This window comes from Hyaena hyaena, unplaced genomic scaffold (genome assembly GCF_003009895.1).
Source record: "Hyaena hyaena isolate Hyena2069 unplaced genomic scaffold, ASM300989v1 scaffold_54, whole genome shotgun sequence".
NCBI classification, from domain to species: domain Eukaryota; kingdom Metazoa; phylum Chordata; class Mammalia; order Carnivora; family Hyaenidae; genus Hyaena; species Hyaena hyaena.
In genome coordinates this window covers 2,196,000-2,217,934 of record NW_024080685.1, presented here as the reverse complement: position 1 = coordinate 2,217,934, position 21,935 = coordinate 2,196,000, and the positions used below count along the sequence as shown (strand labels likewise).

The window sequence follows — 21,935 nt, the reverse complement described above, 5'->3', positions numbered from 1 at the left end:
AAGGAGAATTCCCTTTCTCATCTGAAAATTCTGATCTGTAAGTGTGAGCGGGTCAGCTGTGTCATGTCAGGTCACCTAATTCCTTGACTGGGGGACAGATCTTCCTATTCAAGGAGTCAAGTCGGAAAGAGGAGACAAAATCCCTACCTGAGCATCCTTAATGCAATCAATATTGAAATTATGGACAAGAACTCCCTGGGGTTCTTTCAGTTGGGAATAACCAGCTGTATGCAGTGAGCAGGAGGAGGAATTTGGGGGCTGAGGAGTCAGCCTTCTGTGTGGCCCTTGACTTTTCAACATTAAGGACCAAGTTGGGAATCTCAAGTCGGAAGTCATCCCTTTGTGAATTCCACACGGGGGGCGAATAACGGACAGCAGGAAGCATGCCGCTGTCTTGCTTAAAAGCTGTCCCTGAGCTCCATGGACAAAGAGGGGGAGGTTTTTGTTATTTTTCCTTCAGTATCCCAATGATGAAAATGAGGCCTGACCATGGAGAAATCACTCCTGGCTCAAATAAATCAGGAACGCTGGCCTAGGTTCTTTTTGAGACTCACCCAGGCTGCAAGGGAAGGCTCAGGCTCCTCTGGGGTTCAGGAGCCTTAGCAAGTCAGACCTTCCACACTGGTGTTTTCTTGGTTCACAGGACATAAGCAAGGAGGAAGGGAGGAACCTCTCAGAGCTCGAGATAGAGACCTACCCCTGTTTGCCAAGCAGTGGGCAAATTTATGATCTTTATCATGGAATATGGGTGGAGAGCAGAGAGTCACAGGATCAGGACACCTGTCCTTACACCTACCTGGGCCAGTGGCAGTAACATTAGGGACTCAGGGATCTCTGCAGAACCATTAGTTAATTTAGCCTTGCCTCCTTGTAATTAGTCACCAAGGCCAAGCAGAAACCTACTTTTGGATACTATTATTTTACCAAGTTTTAGTTTTTCCCAGACTCAGGTCCCCAAGGTTTTAGAGTTAAAAACTTTGGGAGGAAAATAATTTCTGGGGCGCCTGGGTGGCTTAGTCGGTTAAGCATCCAATTCTGGCTCAGGTCATGATCTCACAGTTCATGGGTTCGAGCCCCACGTCAGGCTCTGTGCTGACAGCTCAGCACCTGGAGCCTGCTTTAGATTCTGTGTCTCCCTCTTTCTCTGTCCCTTCCCTGCTTGTGCTCTGTCTGTCTCTCTCTCCCAGAAGTAAATACAAATAAAAAAAGAAAATAATTTCCAAACCTTGATGCCATTCAAGAGAAAAGTGCAACCCTGGCTCCCAACTGTCACCCTCAGGGGCCAGTGGGACCTCGGCAGAGTCCTAGCTCAGCATTTGTACCTGCTTGTTTCCCTGCAAGACTTCGTTTCTCCCCTCCAGAAATCTCCGGTTGTTGCCACTCTTTACCTCTCTCCTCCGCATTTCCCAAGTTCCACAAAAGTGTTACTATCAAATGTGAACCTAGTGATTTCTCCCTTACATGCTCTTTGGGTTATCCTTTTCGGTGCTGCATTACAGACGGGCGCTTAAATGGATCCTTATTACCTAATATTTACAGTAATAATCCTTTTGGGAGTCTTCAAGTGTTTTACAAACATTCTGTGCTTTCAAGTTGAGAAAATCAAGGTCTAAAAGAGTCAGACTCCTGTTGATATCCACATGGAGAGCTGGAAACCCACAGTAATAATAATAATAGCTAACATTTACTTAGTGTAAACTATACAAGAGACACTTTATATATACTTGTCTCAGTTCATCCTAATAAGCATCCTTTAAGGCAAGTACAGCAATTCTTCTGCCCTTGTTTCACAGATGAGGAAAATGTGATACCCACTGACGAACCAGCCTGCCCCCATGTCCTCCACAGCCAGTGGCATCGGTGAAATCTGAACCAGGTGGTGTGATGCCAAAATATGTTACTATTAGTAACATTCTTACCCTTCTTTAAAGTCTTTAAAGTGACCCCACAATTTCTCCAAACAGAAAGAACAGCAAAGTGTTTTTGATGGCCCACCTCCATGGACCCACTGAGATGTTTATGATTTTAACTTGAACTCACCTTCAGTATTGAGACTGTGGACCTCCCCTCCCCATCCCCCATCCCCGAAGGCCGGGAGTCTGATGATAAAAGCAAGGTACCGTGAAATAAGATGTTGGCTCTTATTGGCCAATATTTTCCTTTCATAAGACCTGAGAAGGAAGGCAAGCTGAGGACAGTATCAATTAAGTGTCCGTTATGTGTTCTAGTACAAGCTGGGGTAGGATTTTTACACTCTCATCTGATAAAGATGATGGAGGGGTGCCTGGGTGACTTAGTCGGTTGAGGGTCTGGCTTCGGCTCAGGTCATGATCTCACGGTTCGTGGGTTTGAGCCCTGCACTGGGCTCTGTGCTGACAGCCAGCTCCAAGCCTGGAACCTGCTTCAGATTCTGTGTCTCCCTCTCTCTCTGACCCTCCCCTACTCATGCTCTCCCTCTCTCTCAAAAATAAATAAAACATTAAAAATAAAAAAAAAAGATGATGGATTGGTGCTGATCCGTCTTCACTTTCCTGTTCTTACTTTATAACGAAAAAGACGCGATCTTTTCAGTGAGAAGATTTCGGTAAAGGGTCTGGATATAGAATTGGTTCTCTTCCAACCAGTTTCCCCAGTGAAACGGCAAGCCATAGATTCACTAATGATATCAGCTGTGCTTATAAGCTAAATCCCACTCTCTCAGTGAAGCATTTCCAGAATCACTTTAGTCATATACGACCGGCGAAATTATTTGAAACAGAAAATAAGAAAGTGTTCCATGAAGAGAGAGGCTCTCCAAATGTAATGAAAGGTGATGCTAAGACGATTAAAATATGGAATGAAGTTGCACCCCTACTAGGTAACAACATAAATGGTAACTAGCTGGTTTTATTACCTTGTAGATTTCTTAAAGGATATTTTGGAAGTATTTCAAAACCAGATTAAGGCTTAGGTACTAAAAGTAAACCAAAGGAGAAATAAAAGTCACGGAGACAAGAATGCAGAATAATTTTTACCTAAAATAAAATCAGATATTTGGGAGCTCCTTTGGAGAATTTACTTGGAGTCAACAAACTTTGAAGTTTAGCCTAAGCTTCAAAAATTACACACAAAAGAAAAAACGTGAGCGAGGGTTTGTAGCAATCCGCAATCTCCTCAGCTCTGAAGTCCATCGGGACCAAAGGGAGGAGAGAGGAGGGAGTCAGCAAGTTGGAAGGAGGTGTGGTGGGAAGGGGGTGGGCTGAAACCCACAGTGGCAGCACAGAGCCCATTCGATGGTCTATAACGATGGCAGCATATTAGAGGGGAATCTGTGTGCATGGGTATTGTGAACCGATGTCTACACCCAATCCCCAACTCATGTTGAAATCCTACCCCCAGTATGACAGTATCAGGAGGTGGGGCCTTCGGGAGGTGATTAGGTCATGAGGGTGGAGCCCTGGTGAAGGGGATTAGTGCCCTTACCAAAGAGTCCCCAGAGAGCTCCCTTGCCCCCTTCTGTCATGTGAGGACACAGTGAGAAGATGGCCTTGTGTGGACCAAGAAGCAGGAGGTCTCATCAGGTGCTAAATCTGCAGGTGCTTTGACCCTGGACGTCCCAGCCTCCAGAACTATGAGAAATAAGTTGTTTAAGCCACCCAGCCTGCGGTACTTTTGTCCTAGGAGCCTGAACTGATGAAGACAGTAGATCAAAGCTTTTTTCTGCATCCTCAATCCAAAGGTCAGGGTTTAGGAGGCTAAGAAGGTAGGTGGGTTTATTGTGTAAAGTTTGATATTTAGTCATTGCACAGACACTGTTAGGCACTAGGAATGTTATTTGTGAGCCCAAACAGACAAGGCCTCACCCACAGTTACCTGGAAATGCAGTGTGAACAAGGAACAAGGAGCCACAGGAGTAAATGCAAGAGGAGATACAACTGAACTGTGACAGCGTGTAACTGAAAGACCAGAGCTAGACAGGGGGATCCATGAGAGACTTCCTGAACAGGTGATCTTCGAGCTGCTGAGACCCCAGGAATGAGCTGGAATTCACTGGTGAAGGGAGTTGTTCTGGGTTCCCAGGAGAAGCATTCTAAGGAGGAAAGGCCCTGTGTCAAGAGGGAGATCAGCACGTTCACACCACAGAGAGACACCAGCATGGGAGGTGCAGAGAGCGAGGGGCAGGGAGTGGGATAAGGCAGAGATGGCAGGCACAGCCCAACCTCGCAGGGCTCCGTGGCCTTACGGATTTCATCCTATTGGCGCTGGGATGTCCCAGAAGGGCTGGGATTCAGGGAGCAGCGAGGGTGTGTGTGACCTGACCAGATCTGCATGTAGTCGTCGCTCTGGCTGCCATGCGCTGAATGGGCAGGAGGGGGAGACGGGCGCAGGGGAGCAGGAGGGGGGCCCATCACGGTGGGATTATGTGAGTTTGGGAACGAGAGTGAGAATGAAGAGAAGTGGATGAATTTGGCAGCTACTAAGATTTCAAAATCAACAGTGTTCGGTGACAGAGAGGACACAGGAAGCAAAGAAGAGCGACATGGAAAGATGGCAGTGCCTTTACTGTAAAAGGCCAGGCCTGGGCATGCACAACAATGAGATGTCTACATTGCTGAGCCTAAGACGGATACAATACACTTTAGGATTATCGTTTCCTCACACATTCTGGGCGTTCCAAAAGAATCTGATGGGCCAATCTGACATTCTTTTAGATGACCTTCTCATTATGTGGGCTTATTAAATCACCAGTTTCTCCCTTTTATATATATATATACATATATATATATATATACACATATATATATATATATTTTTTTTAATTTATTTCTGACAGAGAGAGAGAGAACATGAACAGGGGAAGGTCAGAGAGAGAGGGAGACACAAAATTGGGAACAGTCGCCAGGCTCTGAGCTAGCTGTCAGCACAGAGCCCAACACGGGGCTCAAATTCATGAACCATGAGATCATGACCTGAGCCGAAGTCAAGAGTCGGACGCTTAACCAACTGAGCCACCCAGGTGCCCCACCTTTAATATATTTTTAATCATGTCAATATGACGGCAATTAACTTCCTACAACACACATTTTATTAGTCCTAAAATTTTTCCATGTGTACTTTAAAATATTCTTCCCTAATTTGCCCACTGAATGATATGGACATTTTTAACCCTTTAGTGTGACCATTAGCTGTTGAGAATTACATAGACTTTGCAAAATAAAGAGTTATATTTTGGTAAAATAAATAAGTAATTAATGAATAAATACATGAAAATATTCTTCCATCTTTTTAAGGACTTAATTCTTTTTCCAATCTATACTCATCCTAAGAGTTAATCATGGAGTGAGGAGATGTCCTGTAGAGCTCAAAGTCCCCTGCGGGTATGGATACAGACATGTCTAGGTGTCTGTGCCTGCCCAGTGCCCTTTATTTAAGAGTACGTATTAGCACAGTTTGTACTGAATAAAGACTGGGATTCAGACAAGCAATTTAAAGTTCAGGGGCGCCTGGGTAGCTCAGTCAGTTAAGCACCCGATTCTTGATTTCAGCTCAGGTCATGATCCCGTGGTTTGTAAGTTCTAGCCCCGTGTGGGGCTCCGTGGTGATAGTTCAGAGCCTGGAGCCTGCTTGGGATTCTCTGTCTCTTTCTCTCTCTTCCCTTCTCTTGCTATTTCTCTCTCCCTCTCAAAATAAATAAATAGACATTGAAAAAAATAAAGTTCAAAAGCTTTCATCAATTTTCACAATTACATGTCCTCTTTGTAATGGGAAGTATAAGATAGCATAATAAGGCCAGTGGACACTTCATTTTATAGACAAAAGAGAATATCCCCTTTGCAACAAAAAAGGTGACTATAATTTTAAAGTTTTCATTTGCAAGAATTGAAGATATTTTGAATATAACTTGGTGTGCAATGTCAGTTTATCTCTTAAGCATTTGCTGAGCACTGAATCGTGCACGGCACCATTCACTTTAGTTCATGGGTCAAAAGATACCATAGTCATAGTTTCTGCCCTTGAAGAGCTCTGATATTTTTTTTTTTTTTTACAAATAGTTTATTGTCAAATTGGTTTCCATAACACCCAGTGCTCATCCCCACAAGTGCCCTCCTCCATGCCCATCGCCCCCCTCCCCCCCACATCCATCAGTCCTCAGTTTGTTTCTCAGCATTCAAGAGTCTCTCATGGTTTGCCTCTCTTCCTCTTCCCCACCATTTCCCCCTTGTTCTCCCCCATGTTAAGTTCCCCCTAAACCTCCTATACGTGCAAACATAGGGTAGCTGTCCTCCTCTGCCTGACTTATTTCGCTCAGCATAACACCCTCAAGGTCCATCCATGTTGCTACACATGGCCAGATTTCATGGTTTCTCATTGCCATGTAGTATTCCATGGTATAGATAAACCACAGCTTCTTGATCCATTCGTCCGTTGATGGACACTTAGGGAAGAGCTCTGATTTAATAACACAAGAGAATCCAAATTTAACACATCATGCCTCTCTTTCTTCCTTAAAAGCAAAACAAAAACTGAAAAACAAAAACCGGAACTCATTTGCTCTGCACAGCCACTCTCCCACAGCAGCTACCACCAGCTGCCTCTCCCTATCAGGCAGCCCTGCCCTTTGGACTCGTCTGGCGCTCCGCCTTTGACGACAACAGGGCTTATTTCCACGGTGGTGCTGGAGGCCATCAGCCCTCCCCCGACTTGTCACTTCCCACGAACGCAGGTAGGATGGGTGTGATGGAATAAAGGCTTGACTCAGGGTCAGTCAAGAGAACTGAATTGCAATCGTGGTCTGGTTGCTCAAGTGAAAACTTGAGTAAGTTACTGAATCTCTTTGGCCGAACAGATACCATCGAGATCACGTCACTGGAACGTTCTGAAGTTGACACAAGGGACTTACCTGGGTCAACTGCTAGCCTGACTCTTAGAACATGTATATTTTCAGTAAGCCTCACATGAAAATGAATCTCCTTCTTCTGCATCGGATAACTGTAATAAATGATTTCATAGTAGGATAAGCCAAAAAGATCTGAAAGGGTGTCCCTCTTGTATTCAGTTTATAGCTAAGAGCCCTTAAAGTCAAAGTAGTTAAGTGACAACGTCTGTCAGTGGCAACGGCAAACTGGAAACCAGGCAGAAATTGGTCTTTGTGTTTCTAGTACTGAACTTCCTGCAACTTACCATACATGTGCCTGCCCGCCGAATATTCTTAAAATATAATTCTCAGCATTTTCTTCCCCTGATCAAAAGCTCTTGATGACTACTGATAATCTGGCAAGTAAAGTAGATCACCTCCGCCTGCTACTCAGGGTCCTCTAACACTTCTCCTGAAATCTGGCTTCCTGCTTCTGCAATTTTCCCCTCCCTGCAGTCTGGGATCCACTAAACTAGGCTACTTGCCATGCTGTATTACATGCTACACTGTAAGCTCCAGGAGGACAGTGATGTCTCATTCATGGCCAAATCCCCAGTACCTAGTCAGACGCCTGACTCATAGTTAAAGCTCAATAAAAACAAAAATAATAATGACAATAGCAAAATGGCAATGATAGTAATGATGATGATAAATCATAGTAAAATAATAACCATAGACATTGACTGGGCTATCGGTTTGTGAGTTTCTTTTTTTTAAGGTTTATTTTATTTATTTTGAGAGAGAGAGAGAAGATCCCAAGCAGGCTCTGTACCATCAGTGTGGAGCTGGATGGGGGTGTCGATCCCACAAACTGTGAGATCATGACCTGAGCCGAAATCAAGAGTCAGATGCCAACTGACTGAGCCACCCAGGCGCCCTGAGCTGTAAATGTCTTAATTAAACTTTATGATAATCCCGTCATGTGGATACGGTCCCTATCTTACTGATGACATGACCAATGCTCAAAGAGGTGAAACAGCTTCTCTGGTACTGCTTGCCTGACTCATTCACATATTCCACCATGTTACCGAGGGGCTACCATGTGTCAGGCTCTGTCCTAGTGACCGAGGATGTAGCCTACAGCTTCCTCTTCATGAACGAGCTCCTTGCTTTCATGGAGCTGACCGTCGAACAGCAGAAAACAGCACCCACTCACTAAATAAGGGAGACAGAAAGCGGTAAGTAATCGTGAGGACGGCAGTTTCACACAGGGCTAAGGGAATGGCTCACCGAGGGGGAGATGGCCAGTGTCTCGACTGATGAAAAGGAGTGAGCTGTTAAAGACCTAGAGGGAAGATATTTCAGGCAGAGAGAACCGCAAGTGCAAAGGACCTGAAGTGAGAGTATCCCCGGGGTGTTCCAGAAACAGTAAGGCTGCTGGTGTGTTTGCACGTGGAAGCGGGAGAAGAGCGCAGAAAGACAGCCCAGGTTAGATCACGTGAGCGCTGCAGGCGCCACACAAATTTGGCTTTCGCTATGCTTCAGGGGGGAAGCAACAGGAGGGTCAGAGCCGAGGAGTGACGGGGTCTATCCTAGGTTTTGAGAGAATCTCTCTGGCAAGGGTGTGGCTAGTGGGGATCAGTCACAGGAATATTAAAATCATATCCGTGACAGGAGGCAGGGGAGCCTAGGTTCTGATGGGCTGCGTGAGGAGTCTGTGAGGACAGAAGTCCAGGATTAGCCCAAGGCTTCTGGAAGGCGAGGGAGGAGCAGACTAAAGGCTGAGGATTTCAGGACCTCACCATACGCATATTCAGTGCGAGACACCTGCGAGCCACGCACGTGGAGATGCGAGTTAGCTGACAGCTGGATATACACATCTTTAGTTCATTGGAACAAAACAGGGATAGAACTTTCTGTCTCAGAGTTATCAGCATGTGGATGGCATGGCAAGTCCTGAAGCAGGATAAGGTCACCTCAGGAGTGAGTGTGGAGAGCTGGGGAGAGGGGAGGCCAGGCCTGACCCTGGGGTTGCTCCGGTGCGGGAGGGGATGAGAGAGGCAGGGACTTGGGAGGAGTGGTCAGCCAGGCAGGTGAAGGACTGAGAGATGCGTCCTGGACGTCAGATGGAGACAGCGCCTGAAGGCCCAGGGCAGTGACCATCCCTGTCAAATGCGGTGGAGACATGGGGTCAAACCAGGTCTCGGCCCCTAGACTCAGCAGCCACGGAGGGCATTGGAAACCTCAGCAAGAGCAATTCTGGGCCCTGCAGCTGCGAGGCGGATTCTGAGTGACTTGGCCACTGGTTCCCTACTTTGCACACAAGTGCCTGGATCTCCCTTGCCCCGTCTGTCTTTAGGACCAAATCACCTTTCTTTCCTATGCCTCCGCTCATGTGCCCCTCCTTCATAGAACCTTCCTTTTATCCCCAAGTTAAATTTCACTGCCATGGCGTTTACCTTGTTTTAGCATTATTCCCTGGAGACTAAGTCTAGATAGTTGTGGATGAGTCCATGGATTAATAAGAATATGTCATGTGAACTTCACGCAGAGTAAGACAAAATGCTAAAGAAAAATGTGGTTATTACTGCCACAATTAGGGCAGCTCACGCACTTAAACACAACCAGTACAGACACTGGCTGCTGAAAGAAGACTTGATTGTGGTTTTAAGGATCTGAGCTCTGGGCCCAGCTCTGTCACTGGGCTGTGTGACCTGGGGGGAGGCCCTCCAAACTTCTGGGACACGATTTCTTCACCTTGGAAATGAACAGACTGTACCCCATCTGCTCCAAGATCCTTCCACACATGTCCATTTATCCTCAGATTAGAAAGTAATGTGGTCACTCGAATGGTATTAAGAGTTACCTGTGCCCTTTCTCTCTACTCAAACTATAAAGTCTCCAAGACAGGTCTCCTACTCCTTTGCCTCAAGCACAGTATACTGGTAGCAGCACCGAAAATGTTTCTTGATTTAATAGGTCACAGGGATAAATCCTTTCTGGCCTATGAAATGTACACTGGCCCGATCTCTCTCCACCCTGCCACCCATCTCTCTTCTCAAATCAGTCCCTCCTTCCTTCCTTAATTCACCTTGGATTAGCTACCGGGTATAAGATTCCCTAGGGCTATAAAGGTTCATGACCCGGCTCTGTCACTAATTTTGCACCTCTGGACTCTGTTGGCTTAGAGTTCGGGACACCCAGACACAATGCAAGCCAGAGCACAGGAACTGGACAGTCTCAGCTAATCCAGCCCACGGAACTAGGGTGATGGCAGAGAGTAGTAGGCTGTGTCCGATCATGGAGGTGTATGCATGCCAGGCTCAGAATCTGTGCTCAGGAATAATAACCCATCACGTCTGAGTATCCTGGAGGGGACAGAAAGTGGGGAGAGGGACATTAGCTAGAAAGCCCAAGCGTCAATGTCACGGAGGTGATAGTGAGGCCTGAATTAAAAGAGAGAGACGAGACGAGGGCCACTTCGAGCCATACGCTGCTGGCACCTTTGCTAGGGACAGTCCGTCAGACACCGAGTCAACACCCACCCTGTTCCAGGAACCGGGTCTACGTTAGAGATGTCACCTGCCTGTTGGGCGCACAGCATCATGCAACAACACATCTCAAGGCATCGTGAGGAGTGCTGGCCAGAGGTGTAGGCAGGGCGCTAATGGGGATGGGGGGAGACATAGACGAATCAGCCTTTGACCTGGGTATGCCACTCTCTACTGTCTCCTTCTCCACTTTCTCTCTGATGAGCCCTCCAGGAGACTGACCTGTATGGACTACGGGCTTCCCTGTTCTTGGCTTCTGGCTGTATATTCAAGGGAAGGGACACAGCGGAGGGCAGAAGATTTATGTCTTTCACTCCCAGAAGTCACCTGGGGTTAGCTGTGTCTCTCAGCCGAGTCAGTGCTTCTGTCAAGGTGGTCTGTTCTACAAGACTCGCTTTCTGGGTTCTGGTGCCTGTTCCCTCGTCCAAGGCCGGACTCACAACAGCTCTGCTGCTAGGCTCCCCTGGGGGTACCCTGGACCTTTGTAATTCATTCCTTCATCCCCATGTCACTGCATCGCTCTCTCTCCTTGGGACTTTTGCTGAGATACCGGACCTTCGATATCACAATGTGTAATTCTTTGGGACTTCGTACCCTTGTCAACTATAAACTCTTCCATAAAGAATCATGTCTTGTTAATCTTAGCCCTTTCTCCCCACCTCCGCTGTTTACTGGAGTTTCTGTGTATAAAGGTTGCTTATTCATTGTTAAATGGAGTTCAATTCTCCTCCGTCACAGCCACTCCTTTGACCTCAGGTAGTCATGTGTGGCTCCATTCTCAAGATTCCGGGGGCATGCTGTCCAGGGAAGGGGCCACAGAGCCATTTCCCCCTTCACCTCTGGCTGTTCTCACCTTATTGTTTCTTACTCAGGAGGCCAAATGCTCCCCCTAAAGCCTCTTCCGCTCCATACCCTAAAGTTTATCATCTTTACGTCAATGTCAGACGCATGTGACCTTAGAAGAGACCCTAAATCTCCTTCCTTGTAATTATTGAGATAGGAAAGTCAAGATAAAAATAATACTGACTTCATAGGACTGCTGGGAGAAGAAAAACAAATGCAATGTCCTGTAAAATTTACCGTCTTTCCCATGAACTATATCGGTGACTATAAAGAATAAGCAAGTTCTCCACAGCCCCCAACCCCCACTCTACTTCCCTTGACTGGGTTCCATGAAGTAAGCACTTCGTTAATGCACTGAGAAAAATACTAATAACTGACATTTCCTGAGCACTTACAAAGCACTTCACAGGCATCTCCTATAATCTCCACAAGAATCATGTACGACAGAACCCCTTTTGTCCACATTTTACAGATGGGGAAAAAATAAGGACTAAAAAGGTAAAGTCGCTTTTTCCAAGGTCAGAAACCAGAACTAAAACCTAGGAAGTCAGCCCAAAAGCCATGCTGTTAACCCCTTTGCTTATACTGTCTCATCAGTTGCCACTATCTGTGACATCTGGGAAGACAAATTGCAAAGACTGGCTGCAATTAATGAGATATTGTGTGGAAATGATCAAGTGACTAAAAGCAAAGTTTGCACTGCTGTAGAAATTCTTGTGAATTCAGCTCAGGCATCACATCCCCAGCTTCAAAGATAATCTACTGTGTTTCGATAGCGGAAACGCATTGGGAACATCTCCCAGCTCTAGTGGCGGAACTCACCTGAACTTAGCGCATGCTCCACTTCCTGCATGATCACCCCAGGGGAGGCGGTGGTCTCGATGTCTATCAGCATACAGGTCACTTTGGCTGGCACTGTCGCTTGGGGCGTTGTGTCCGTGGGCACAGGCTCCACTGTGGCATGTGACGTGGGTGTGCGCTCAGAGCTGTGCTCCTCCGTTGGGGACTCTGGGGTGGTTGGGGCCCCTGTGGGCTTGGTGCTGGTCTCAGCAGAGCTGTGGTTGGTGCTGGCAGAGGAGGCAGAAGAAATCTCCGGGGGTGAGGTTGATAGGGGTGGGGGTGATGAGGCTGGAGCCTGAGGGGAGGTGAGTGCAGGAGACTCGGAGGGAGACTCAGCCGGGGTCTCAGCCGGGGTCTCAGCCGGGGTCTCGGTGGGGGGCTGCGACTCTGTAGGTGGCACGCTTGCCTTGGGAGTGCCTGAGCTGTGTTCCGAGGGCGTGGGTGTTAGGGTCACCCCACCGCTTGTTGGTGAGGCGTCTGTGTTCTTGCGTTCCCAGTGAGTGGCTGGGAGGCTGGTGTTCTCTTCTCTGGGCTCCACGGAAATGTTCTTGGGGACGATAGGTGTTGGAGTGGAGGCCGTAATTGGGAAGACGGAGTCGCTGGCTGTGTCAGTGGTCGGGGAGGCAGGGGGGCTTTGCGGAGAGTTTGTCCAGATGCCCCTCGATGAGATAATTTTTGCCTGAAGAGAAACAGGCAAGGGGGCAGATGTAGGCAGGCTCTGTATCCTTAACCCTGTGGAAGAGCCAGCACAAATGTGGTTAATGTATGAAAACATGAGAGGCAAGGCTGCTTTACAGCATTTTCACAGGTCTTTCTCGTTTTGCATTGTGCCTTCCCAGTTGTGAAGGTGACTTTTAAATAGTTTCTTCCCACTAATCGCTCCCTCCTCCCTTTGTGATTTATCAGTAGGAACTAGACCGAAGGCTCAGTAAGAACAGTTAGTGGGTCAGTCAACGTGAGTGCAGCCAAAACACTGAATGAACGAACCTTGTCTCCTGCTTGCTTAAACCTGTGCCCTTAAAATAGTGAGACTCTTTAGGGACCTGACTTTTATGGGGATTTGTCCAGACTGCTGAGCAGCTGGTGCCCCAATGACTGCAGTGATACCCAGGTTTTGGCTGCAGGTGGGGAAGGCAGGGTTGGTGAGTGCACAGCTGGAGGAGCTCGCTGACTGGCTGGTCTCTCTCAGGGGAGCTCACTGATTGGCTGGTCCCTGGGGGCGGTAGGCTCTGCATTTATGCAGGGATGCTGGGGCTATGGGCTTGCTGGCCGGCATGAGTCAAGATGTGAACACATTCCTTGTGAAGGAGAAAAGGTGGGAAGTCTCAGAATAAAAGCCAAGAGGAGGAATCTGAGGTTTGGAAACATTATTTGACATTGGAACCCAGTTCTTTCAAATTCTAGCTGGAGACTTTACAATCATACCATTTTGCAAAATGCTCTCCTTCATATTTTGTAAAATTTAGAATTAGTTTCTTTCCTTCCTCCTTCCATTTACACATTTCACTTTAATTAATTACTTCTTTCATTCAAGTACTTAATAAATGGCTTCTATGTGCTATCACTCTGCTAGTGCTGGGTTTTGATTTCACTTTTTTTTAAAAACTTTGTTTTAAATGTTTATTTATTTTCGAGAGAGAGAGAGAAAAAGAGAGAGAAAGACCATGAACAGGGGAGGGGCAGAGAGAGAGGGAGACACAGAATCTGCAAGTTCTAGGCTCTGAGCTGTCAGCACAGAGCCTGATGCCAGGCTCAAACTCAGGAACTGCGAGATCATGACCTGAGCCGAAGTCAATCACTGAACAGACTGAGCCACCCAGGCGCCCCTGGATTTCACTTTTTATATAAACCATCTTTCGATTGGCTCCCATGGCCCTTACTGTCCCCCACCTAGCTTTTCCCCTAGTTGTTTCCATTCAGTGGTTGGCACCCTCTTTCACTCAGTTGCTCAGTTAAAAACTGAGACATCGAGGCACCTGGGTGACTCAGTCAGTGAAGTGTCTGACTTAAGCTAGGTTATGATCTCACAGTTCATGAGTTCAAACCCTGCGTCAAGCTCTGTGTTTATAGCTCAGAGCCTGGAGCCTCTTCAGATTCTGGGTCTCCCCTTCTCTCTGTCCCTCCTCCGCCTGCACTCTGTATCTCTCTCTCTCAGAAATAAATAAACATTAAAAAAAACTGAGACATCACCCTTGATTCATCTCATTCCCTCACACCCCACATCAAACCCACTGGCAAATTATAATGGCCCAACCTTGAAAATATATCCCAACCTAATCATTTTCACCACCTCCCCCATTGTCTCAACATCACCTGAGCCACGAGTCACTCGCCAAGACTATTGCCATAGTCTCTTCATTGGTCTTCTGCCTTCTAGATTTTCTTCCTTTCAGTTAACTTTTCACATAGCAGGCAGCATGGTATTTTAAAGTGATAAATCAGATCATGTTCTTTAACTGGTCAAAACTCTCCAAAGCCCTTTCCTGAACTTAGAACAAAATCCCAAACTAATTCCCTTTGTCTCCCCATGCTCTCTTCATCACTCCGTTGGTCTCTACTCAAATGGCCACCTTCTTATTAGAGGAGCCTTCCCAGGTGATCCTAACTAAAATCATTCCTGTTCCAGCCAGCTCCTTGTTTATTTTTTAAAAGATTACTTTTTTAATTGTTGAAATATACATAACACTTACCATTTTAACCATCTTTAAGTGTACAGCTCAGTGGCATTAAGTAACTTCCCATTATTGTTCAACCATCACCACTAACCCATCTCCAGAACTTACTTATCTTCCCAAACTGAAACTCTGTACCATTAAATAATAGTAACTCTCCTTTCTTCCCTCTCCCCAGTCCTGGAAACCATATTCTACTTTCTGTCTCTATAAATTTGATTGCTCTAGGTAATGCAAGCAAGTAGAATCATATTATAATTGTCCTTTTATGATTGGCTTATTTCACTTAGCACAAGTCTCTGTGGTTCACTCATATTGTAGCGTGTCTCAGAATTTCCTTCCTTTTTAAAAAAAATATTTATTTTTGAGAGACACACAGAGAGAGAGAGAGAGAGAAAGAGAGAGAGAGCATACAAGCAGGGGAGAGGCAGAGAATGGGGGACAAAAGATCTGCTGTATTGACAGCAGATACCCGATGTGGGGCTCAAACTCATGAACTACAAGATCATGACCTAAGCCAAAGTTGGATGCTTAACTAACTGAGCCCCCCAAGCCCCCCAGAATTTGCTTCCTTTTTAAGGCTGAATAACATTTCATTATATATATATAGACCACACTGTATTCATCCATTCATTCATTGATGGACTTCAATGGGTTGCTTTTACCTTTTGGCTACTGTGAATAACGCTATGAATCTGAGTGTACAACTATCTATTTGAGACCCTGCCTTCAATTCTTCATATACCCAGAAGTGGAAGTGGTGGATCATATGGTAATTCTATACTTGACTGCTTGAGGAACCACCATACCCTTTGATCTCTTTTGTTCTTTGTAAAGTAAAATAAAATAAAATAGTTTCTTCCTGAAATCATCTTATTTATTTATTCGTTTATTTATTTATTTTATTTATTATGTCTCTCTTCTATCAGAATATAAGTTCCATGAGGGTACAGGGACATAGTCTTATTCATTGCTCTTTCCCCCAAGCCTCAAACAGTGTCTAGGTCATAGTAAGTGCTCAGTATGTACTTGTAGAAGGGAAGGAGGGAAGGGAGGAAGGGAGGAAAATGAATTAACTAAGAACTTTATTCAAAAGTACTCCAGAATCTCTCTATTCTCTTCTATATGTCACTTAGAATGGCCACACCCATCATCGTTACCTCAGGAATGGCCACCTACCAGGTGTCATATGAGGGCAGCAACCTTGCTTTAAAAGTCAGCCTTACTCTATGTCACTCTACCATGACATATACCTATCCTGGATGTCATGTTAGGTCTTCAGCTATTTAACCTTCCATACTCTGAGGAGATTTCCTTGGGGATAGCATATAGGTAATGGTCAACTGTGATCAAAATTCATAAGGAATAAAACATGGGCTAGATTCCAGCACAGAAGAAGGGGGAAAAGATGTGTATGCAATTAAGTGCTTAGGATAAAACTGCTTACTTCTTCATCCTTGTGCATAGTAGACTCAGCAGCTGATAAAAGTTGTGCTACACAATCTATCCTGAAAACATAATTTTCTCATATTTAACTGAATTTGACATTCGAATTGTTATCAAAGTACTTGGTTTTATCTTATTGAAAAGGAGTTGGTCAAGACTGTAAACCATAAGAGGGCTAGTGTCCTAGTAAACCGGAGGGCAGACCTCATTCACATGATAGTCCACCTTGCTAGGGTGGACTGCTGGCAGCTCTGAAGTGTCAATGGTTTCAGGATGAATACACATTAAGAGAGCTTTCAAATATGGACAAAACAATAGTTGGGACAAAGATTATTAAAACACTAGATCTTCATACGTGACCTTTGGAGCTTACTAGCCCTGCCTCCTGGTAGCTCCCATGGCCCGCTATTCTGTGGCCAAAATACAAAAATGGCAATATTTAACTACCATTGATAGTGTCATTTAATAGACTGGCAGGTGGAGGCAGAGACAGTCTCAGTCTGGTAGCTGTGTCAGAGTCTTTGGAAACCAGGGCTAAATTAGAAATAAGTAATATACAAAGGAGCACTAATTCGTTCATTCATTCATTCGTTCATTCATTCGTTTGTTCGTTCATTCATTTATTGAGTAGCTTCTACGTCTATGGCTTTGTCCTCAGGGAGTTCAATATCTAGCAGGGCAGAAAAGGCATCCAACTTCCTGTAATATGACGTGGTGAGTGCCTCGTTGAAGTAAAAGCAGGTTATAGTGGAAGCCCTGAAATATGATGAACACTTTCTGTACAGGGACTGTGGAATGCAAAAATATATAAATGTCATTTTCAGATGACATTTAGAAAAGTCACAGAAGAGATGACAGTTGAGTTGGTTCTGAAAGGATGAGAACACACAAGATGCTACTTAAGGTGTATGATGTTCAGGGTGACACTTGCATTGTCATTTCCAGTGGAGCTAAAAGCTATAGCATGGAGATCATTATAGTGCTAAAAATAATATGCTCCATCCAGTAATTGGTTTTGTTGCTAGAAATAATCTATTTTCTTGTTTAACTCTGACTAATATACTTTAATAACTCCTACCCTTCCTGCTTCCAAAGAAGACTGGAGGTGGTCATTCTTTTCCTATGGCTACCTTCTGAGTACTTATTTAAGCTCCTTTGAAGTGTTTGTTTATTTGAGAGAGAGAGAGAGAGAGAGAACATGAGCAGAGGAGGGACAGAGGATCTAAAGCAGGCTCTGTGCAGAGCCACCCAGGCACCCCATACCTTCTGAATACTTATTTAAAAATACTCTGCAGTCTAGTTCGAGCAATTCCTCCTAAGAAAACAATGTGGGAAGCTGTGGTGGTGCTGGTTATCTTCGCTTGAACCAGGAATTGGAAGCCTCCGATTTGCTTATGTGACCACACGTTCCATACTGTTCTGACTGCACGGCAGCGGCAATTCTTTCAGCACGAAGAAACCCGAGGCCTATTCCGACTATCCCAGGGAACACCTGCTGTCTTCACACGCTCAGGCTGCCAGAACAAACTACCACGTCGGCCGGGTGCCTCTAACAACAGAAATCGACTTCGCACAGTTTGGAAGCTGGGAAGCCCAGCAGGCTGGGTCTGTTCAGTTTCTGGTGAGAGCTCTGTTCCACGCTTGTAGGTGGCCACCTCCTGTGTCCTCACATGGTCTCACCTCATGGAGAGAGAGAGAGCTCTCCCTGATGTCTTTTCTCACAAAGGCACTAATCTCATCCTGAGGCCCTACCCTCAAGAGCTCATCTAATCCTAATCCCTTCCCCAAAGCTCCATCTTCAAATACCATCCCAGTGTGGTTAAGACTTCAATGTTCGGAACCACTGAGATAGTCTGAGGAAGTATCATTTCTGCTTTCTTACATGTTGGACTTGTGTTTCCAAAGGACTACCAAACTGAGTAAGTCAAACAGATAAGGATGCATACTTTCTCGGGACTTAATGAAATTATTTTAGATCTAGAGAGGGCCTACATGATGAAGGAGTCCAGCTCCTCATTTGATAAATGGGGGACAGACAGAGTGAAAGTGGTGTAAGTGAACTCAGACTTCTAAGAGGAGGAGCTGGGCCACAGTGCCTTGAAAGAATCAAAACTAGAGCTTCCATCCCCAGCTCCCCCTACTCTACCACCACCCCCCCCCCCACACACACACACACAGTGCCCTTGGCATGAAAAGAGTGGTAGAACGTACTGTAGTAACCGCCATTACAGAGTAAGCAAGGAGGTACCAGCAGGAGACTGGGAAGCTGAGTAAGTTACAATGATGCAGGGTCCCATACACTTTCCCACCCAAGGTACAGCCACGTTGCCTTGAAGAAAAGAATTAGTTCTAACATTTCCTTGAGAAAATGGCAGACTAAATAGAACGAAGAAATCAAATACATTAATCTCTAAATTAGAGGCGAATGTGCACTGTTCCAAAAAACAGAGTGACCTTGCCAGATACAGTGTGTGCCGCTTGGGCAGTGATGGGCCACCATGCCTGAAATGGACGGACTCAGGGAAGGAAATCTCTTAAACTTGGCCATGCTGAGAATTCTAGGGGTAGGATGGCCAACTGAACCTAATCTGAAACTCCTCCTCGTGGGCTTACACATGCCAGTCTTTCCTTAAGTTTGCTCACCTTAAGGCTTTTATGTTGGGAGACTAGCTGCCAGGTTCATGCTTAGGAGAAAAGCAGAGCCTCAGCTGGATAGAAAAGTATTCATGCCCATTTATGCTGTCCTGTACGGGAGAGCTGATAGAGTTTGTGTCTCTTGGATGGAAGAAAGAAAGGTGTCTGGCTCCATCCCCAGTTTCTTGCCGTGCTTGGAGAAGGGACTTGGGGCTGATAGCTGGGGCGGTAAGGTGAGTTCTCACAGTGCTGAGATGGGTTCCAGAATATCCCAGGGAAGAGAGTCTGCACTGTGCACACGTGTTTGTGCCTCCCAACCCGACTGGCCGTCATCAGCTTTTGGCAGCGTCGGCAGCCAGCGGACAATGAGTGCCCTGAACTGGCACTTTTCCTGGGTGTCACGAGCAGCAGCCTAGGCCAGTGCCAGAGTCCCAGGTAGCCTGATGAACTATACTACTTGCCTCCCCCCACCCCTACCCCCAGCACGTCCTCTCCTGCCCTTGGCTTGTCAAGCACCTGGGGAAACATGTGACGGAGCTTTGGCAAAATCAGTGAAACTCGATCAAAACACAGTCAGGCCCTTTCCTGCTGCCGCCAAGTCAGTGTGAGCATGCCTTTGACTGTGGTCCCGAGGATCAGGCCAGGCCCGCCTGGCTGAGGCCCATGGCTGCCAAAGGGCTGGATGCTAAGCGATTGCTAAGGTCAGCCAGACGGCCGCCACCGTGAGCTTCCTAAAAGGCCGACTGGACCCTATCACACCCCTCTGACGGTGGAGAGGAGGAAAGAAAGGCCGCACTGGCTTCTCCCTGTACTGGGGATGAAACTTCAAATCCCTAGCAAGGCCTGGAAGGCTCTCCATGATCCAGCCCCAGTGGGCCCCTCCAGCCTTGCACCCCACTCAAAACACACCAGGCTTTTCCCTGAAGTCTATTCCTTCTGCCTCAACAGTGCTTGCTCTTTTCTCCACCTGACTTACTCCTATTCATCATTTCAGTATTAGCTGAAGGGTCTTCTCTGATTCTCCTGCCAAATCTCTCCCTCCCCTGCCCCCAATTTCTCATGTGCTCAGAGCACCCTGTACCTTAACGTCCTAGCACTGCAGTCGCCATGTTAACTATGTAATTGCTCACAAGAAGCTTTGTCTCACGCATGCCTCCCTCTTTAGCCTCCAGAATGCACATGGAACAGGGACCCTAGTGCATACCTCACTGCCTGGCCCATAATAGGAATTCTATTCCGAAAATAACAATAGTTTAGCAATCTGAAATACTGCCTATCTCCCTGCCTTTGCATTTGCTCTTCTTCCCACCCTGAAGCCCATTTCCCCATCCCAATTCCGAGAACTCCAGAGCCTCACCTCCTCTGTGAAGTCACCACGGCACTCTGTACAGATTTTAATTGTAGCACACATTATACTGAGCTATGATTTCTCCCCACGTTGGTCTCCCATCCGCTGGGAGCCCTAATAATAGAGACTGCAGCTTGTTTTTTTGTGTCTTAGTGCCTGGCACAGAGAAGGTACTCGATAAATATTCATGGAGTAAAAACATGGATTCTCTCCCCTTTCAAAGACTGAAATGTTCTCTGGCTTATATGCTGGGCCCTGATGGCACAAACGCATTTTCCCTTTGATTTGTCTGTAAGTTCCATAAAAGCCATTAGCTAATAGGAAATTGTAGATGGGTCTCGAAACAGACCTTTGCTATTTCTTGCTTGCTTGTTTCCACTTTGAAGACTGCAGGAATTTCCTCTCTGTGCATGATATAGACCAGAGTTTCCAGCTCTTGAAATGCCGGCCATCAATCAGTTGGCCCAAACACAGGCTGGCCTTACCATCTCTTTACAGAAAGGACTACCCATCTGTTAAACAGGTAGAAAAAAAGAATAAAACTAATCTTTACATGATATATAATTTTCAATATCAAAGCTAGGCCCTAGTGTCCTTTGGTTTCAGTGAAACCACTGTGAGGGGCATTCACACTTACCAAAATTCCCAACTGAGGGCACCCAACACTTCAAAAGGTTCATCTAACATCTGCAAACCCATTACTAATCAGAGTCTGGTCCAACTATATGGTAGTTGAAGGCTATCATATGTCTAGACAGAATGTGTATGCCCCAAAGCCATCAAACTGTGTTTAAGAAGACACTTGTTAGGAGTAGAAAAACCGTATTCTCCTGAGTGTTTTGTTTATGGAAATGAGATGCAATTCTAGTCCAAAAAGAGGAAAAACGCTTCTGTGTCTCAGCCACCGATTGGAACCTGCAAACCTGGAGTATGACTCAATTTCTCTATCCATAAAATCAGGACTAATGATTTCACCAGGCTCCCTGTGGGTGCTGTGAATGCCAATGAGGCAGTAACATTTGTGAAGCATGTTGTACTTCCTGGAGAAAAACAGTAACATCTTCTTTCTTTTCTCCAGAAGCCACATCTATCTTTTGTCAGTCAGATGCCCCCCAAAACACTTTCTCTTTGGTTGAGTGGGGATCGTGGCGGTGCATCTCCAGAAGGAGGCTGTGCTGAGCAGGGACGCCAACAGATGTCCAGAATTCCAAAGTACCACATGGGGGTTTCTCAGGGTAGAGGAGTGGAGAAAAAGAGACCATGTAGGGAGGTCAAGAAACTTCTCATTGGCTGCTTTGTGGTCGAAGGGGATATGGGCATGTTCAGCGGGTAAGAGGATGGAAGAAGAAGAAAATCTAACACCTCCAAGGGGATTCTCAAGGGCTCAAAACCACGAACTGTGAGATCATGAGCTGGGGTGAAATCAAGAGTCACATGTTTAACTGGCTGCACCGCTCAGGGGCTCCAGAGAATCTTCTTTTAGGTTTCAAATGGCCCCCGTGGCTGAGGTAGCCCAGGTGGGGGCCACCACTGCCTTTTCAGCCTAAATGCACTTGCCTACTTCTTCCCCAACATTGTGTCTAGTTCAGGGCACCAACCGTGACCCCCTGTTCCACAAAAAGAGCTGGAGCTTGCAGCTCCACGCAGTCTGCCTTTGGAAGGACAGTATCCAAGGGCATCTCAGACTGACGGCATCCTTGCATTCGTGGTGAATTAGCAGGCAATCTGGCTAATTACAGGATAATGCTCCCAAATGCCCCCACCAG

General features: G+C 46.1%; 1 protein-coding gene across 1 annotated transcript in view; it reads right to left on the bottom strand.

Annotated features, from left to right (window-relative positions):
- Positions 1–21,935, bottom strand: part of PARM1 (prostate androgen-regulated mucin-like protein 1) — a 107,725-nt gene that overhangs the window by 25,133 nt on the left and 60,657 nt on the right. Inside the window, exon 2 of the mRNA XM_039230979.1 lies at positions 12,052–12,801. Within this exon, the coding sequence (XP_039086910.1) occupies positions 12,052–12,801 (750 nt within the window). The remainder of the gene's footprint in view (positions 1–12,051; positions 12,802–21,935) is intronic.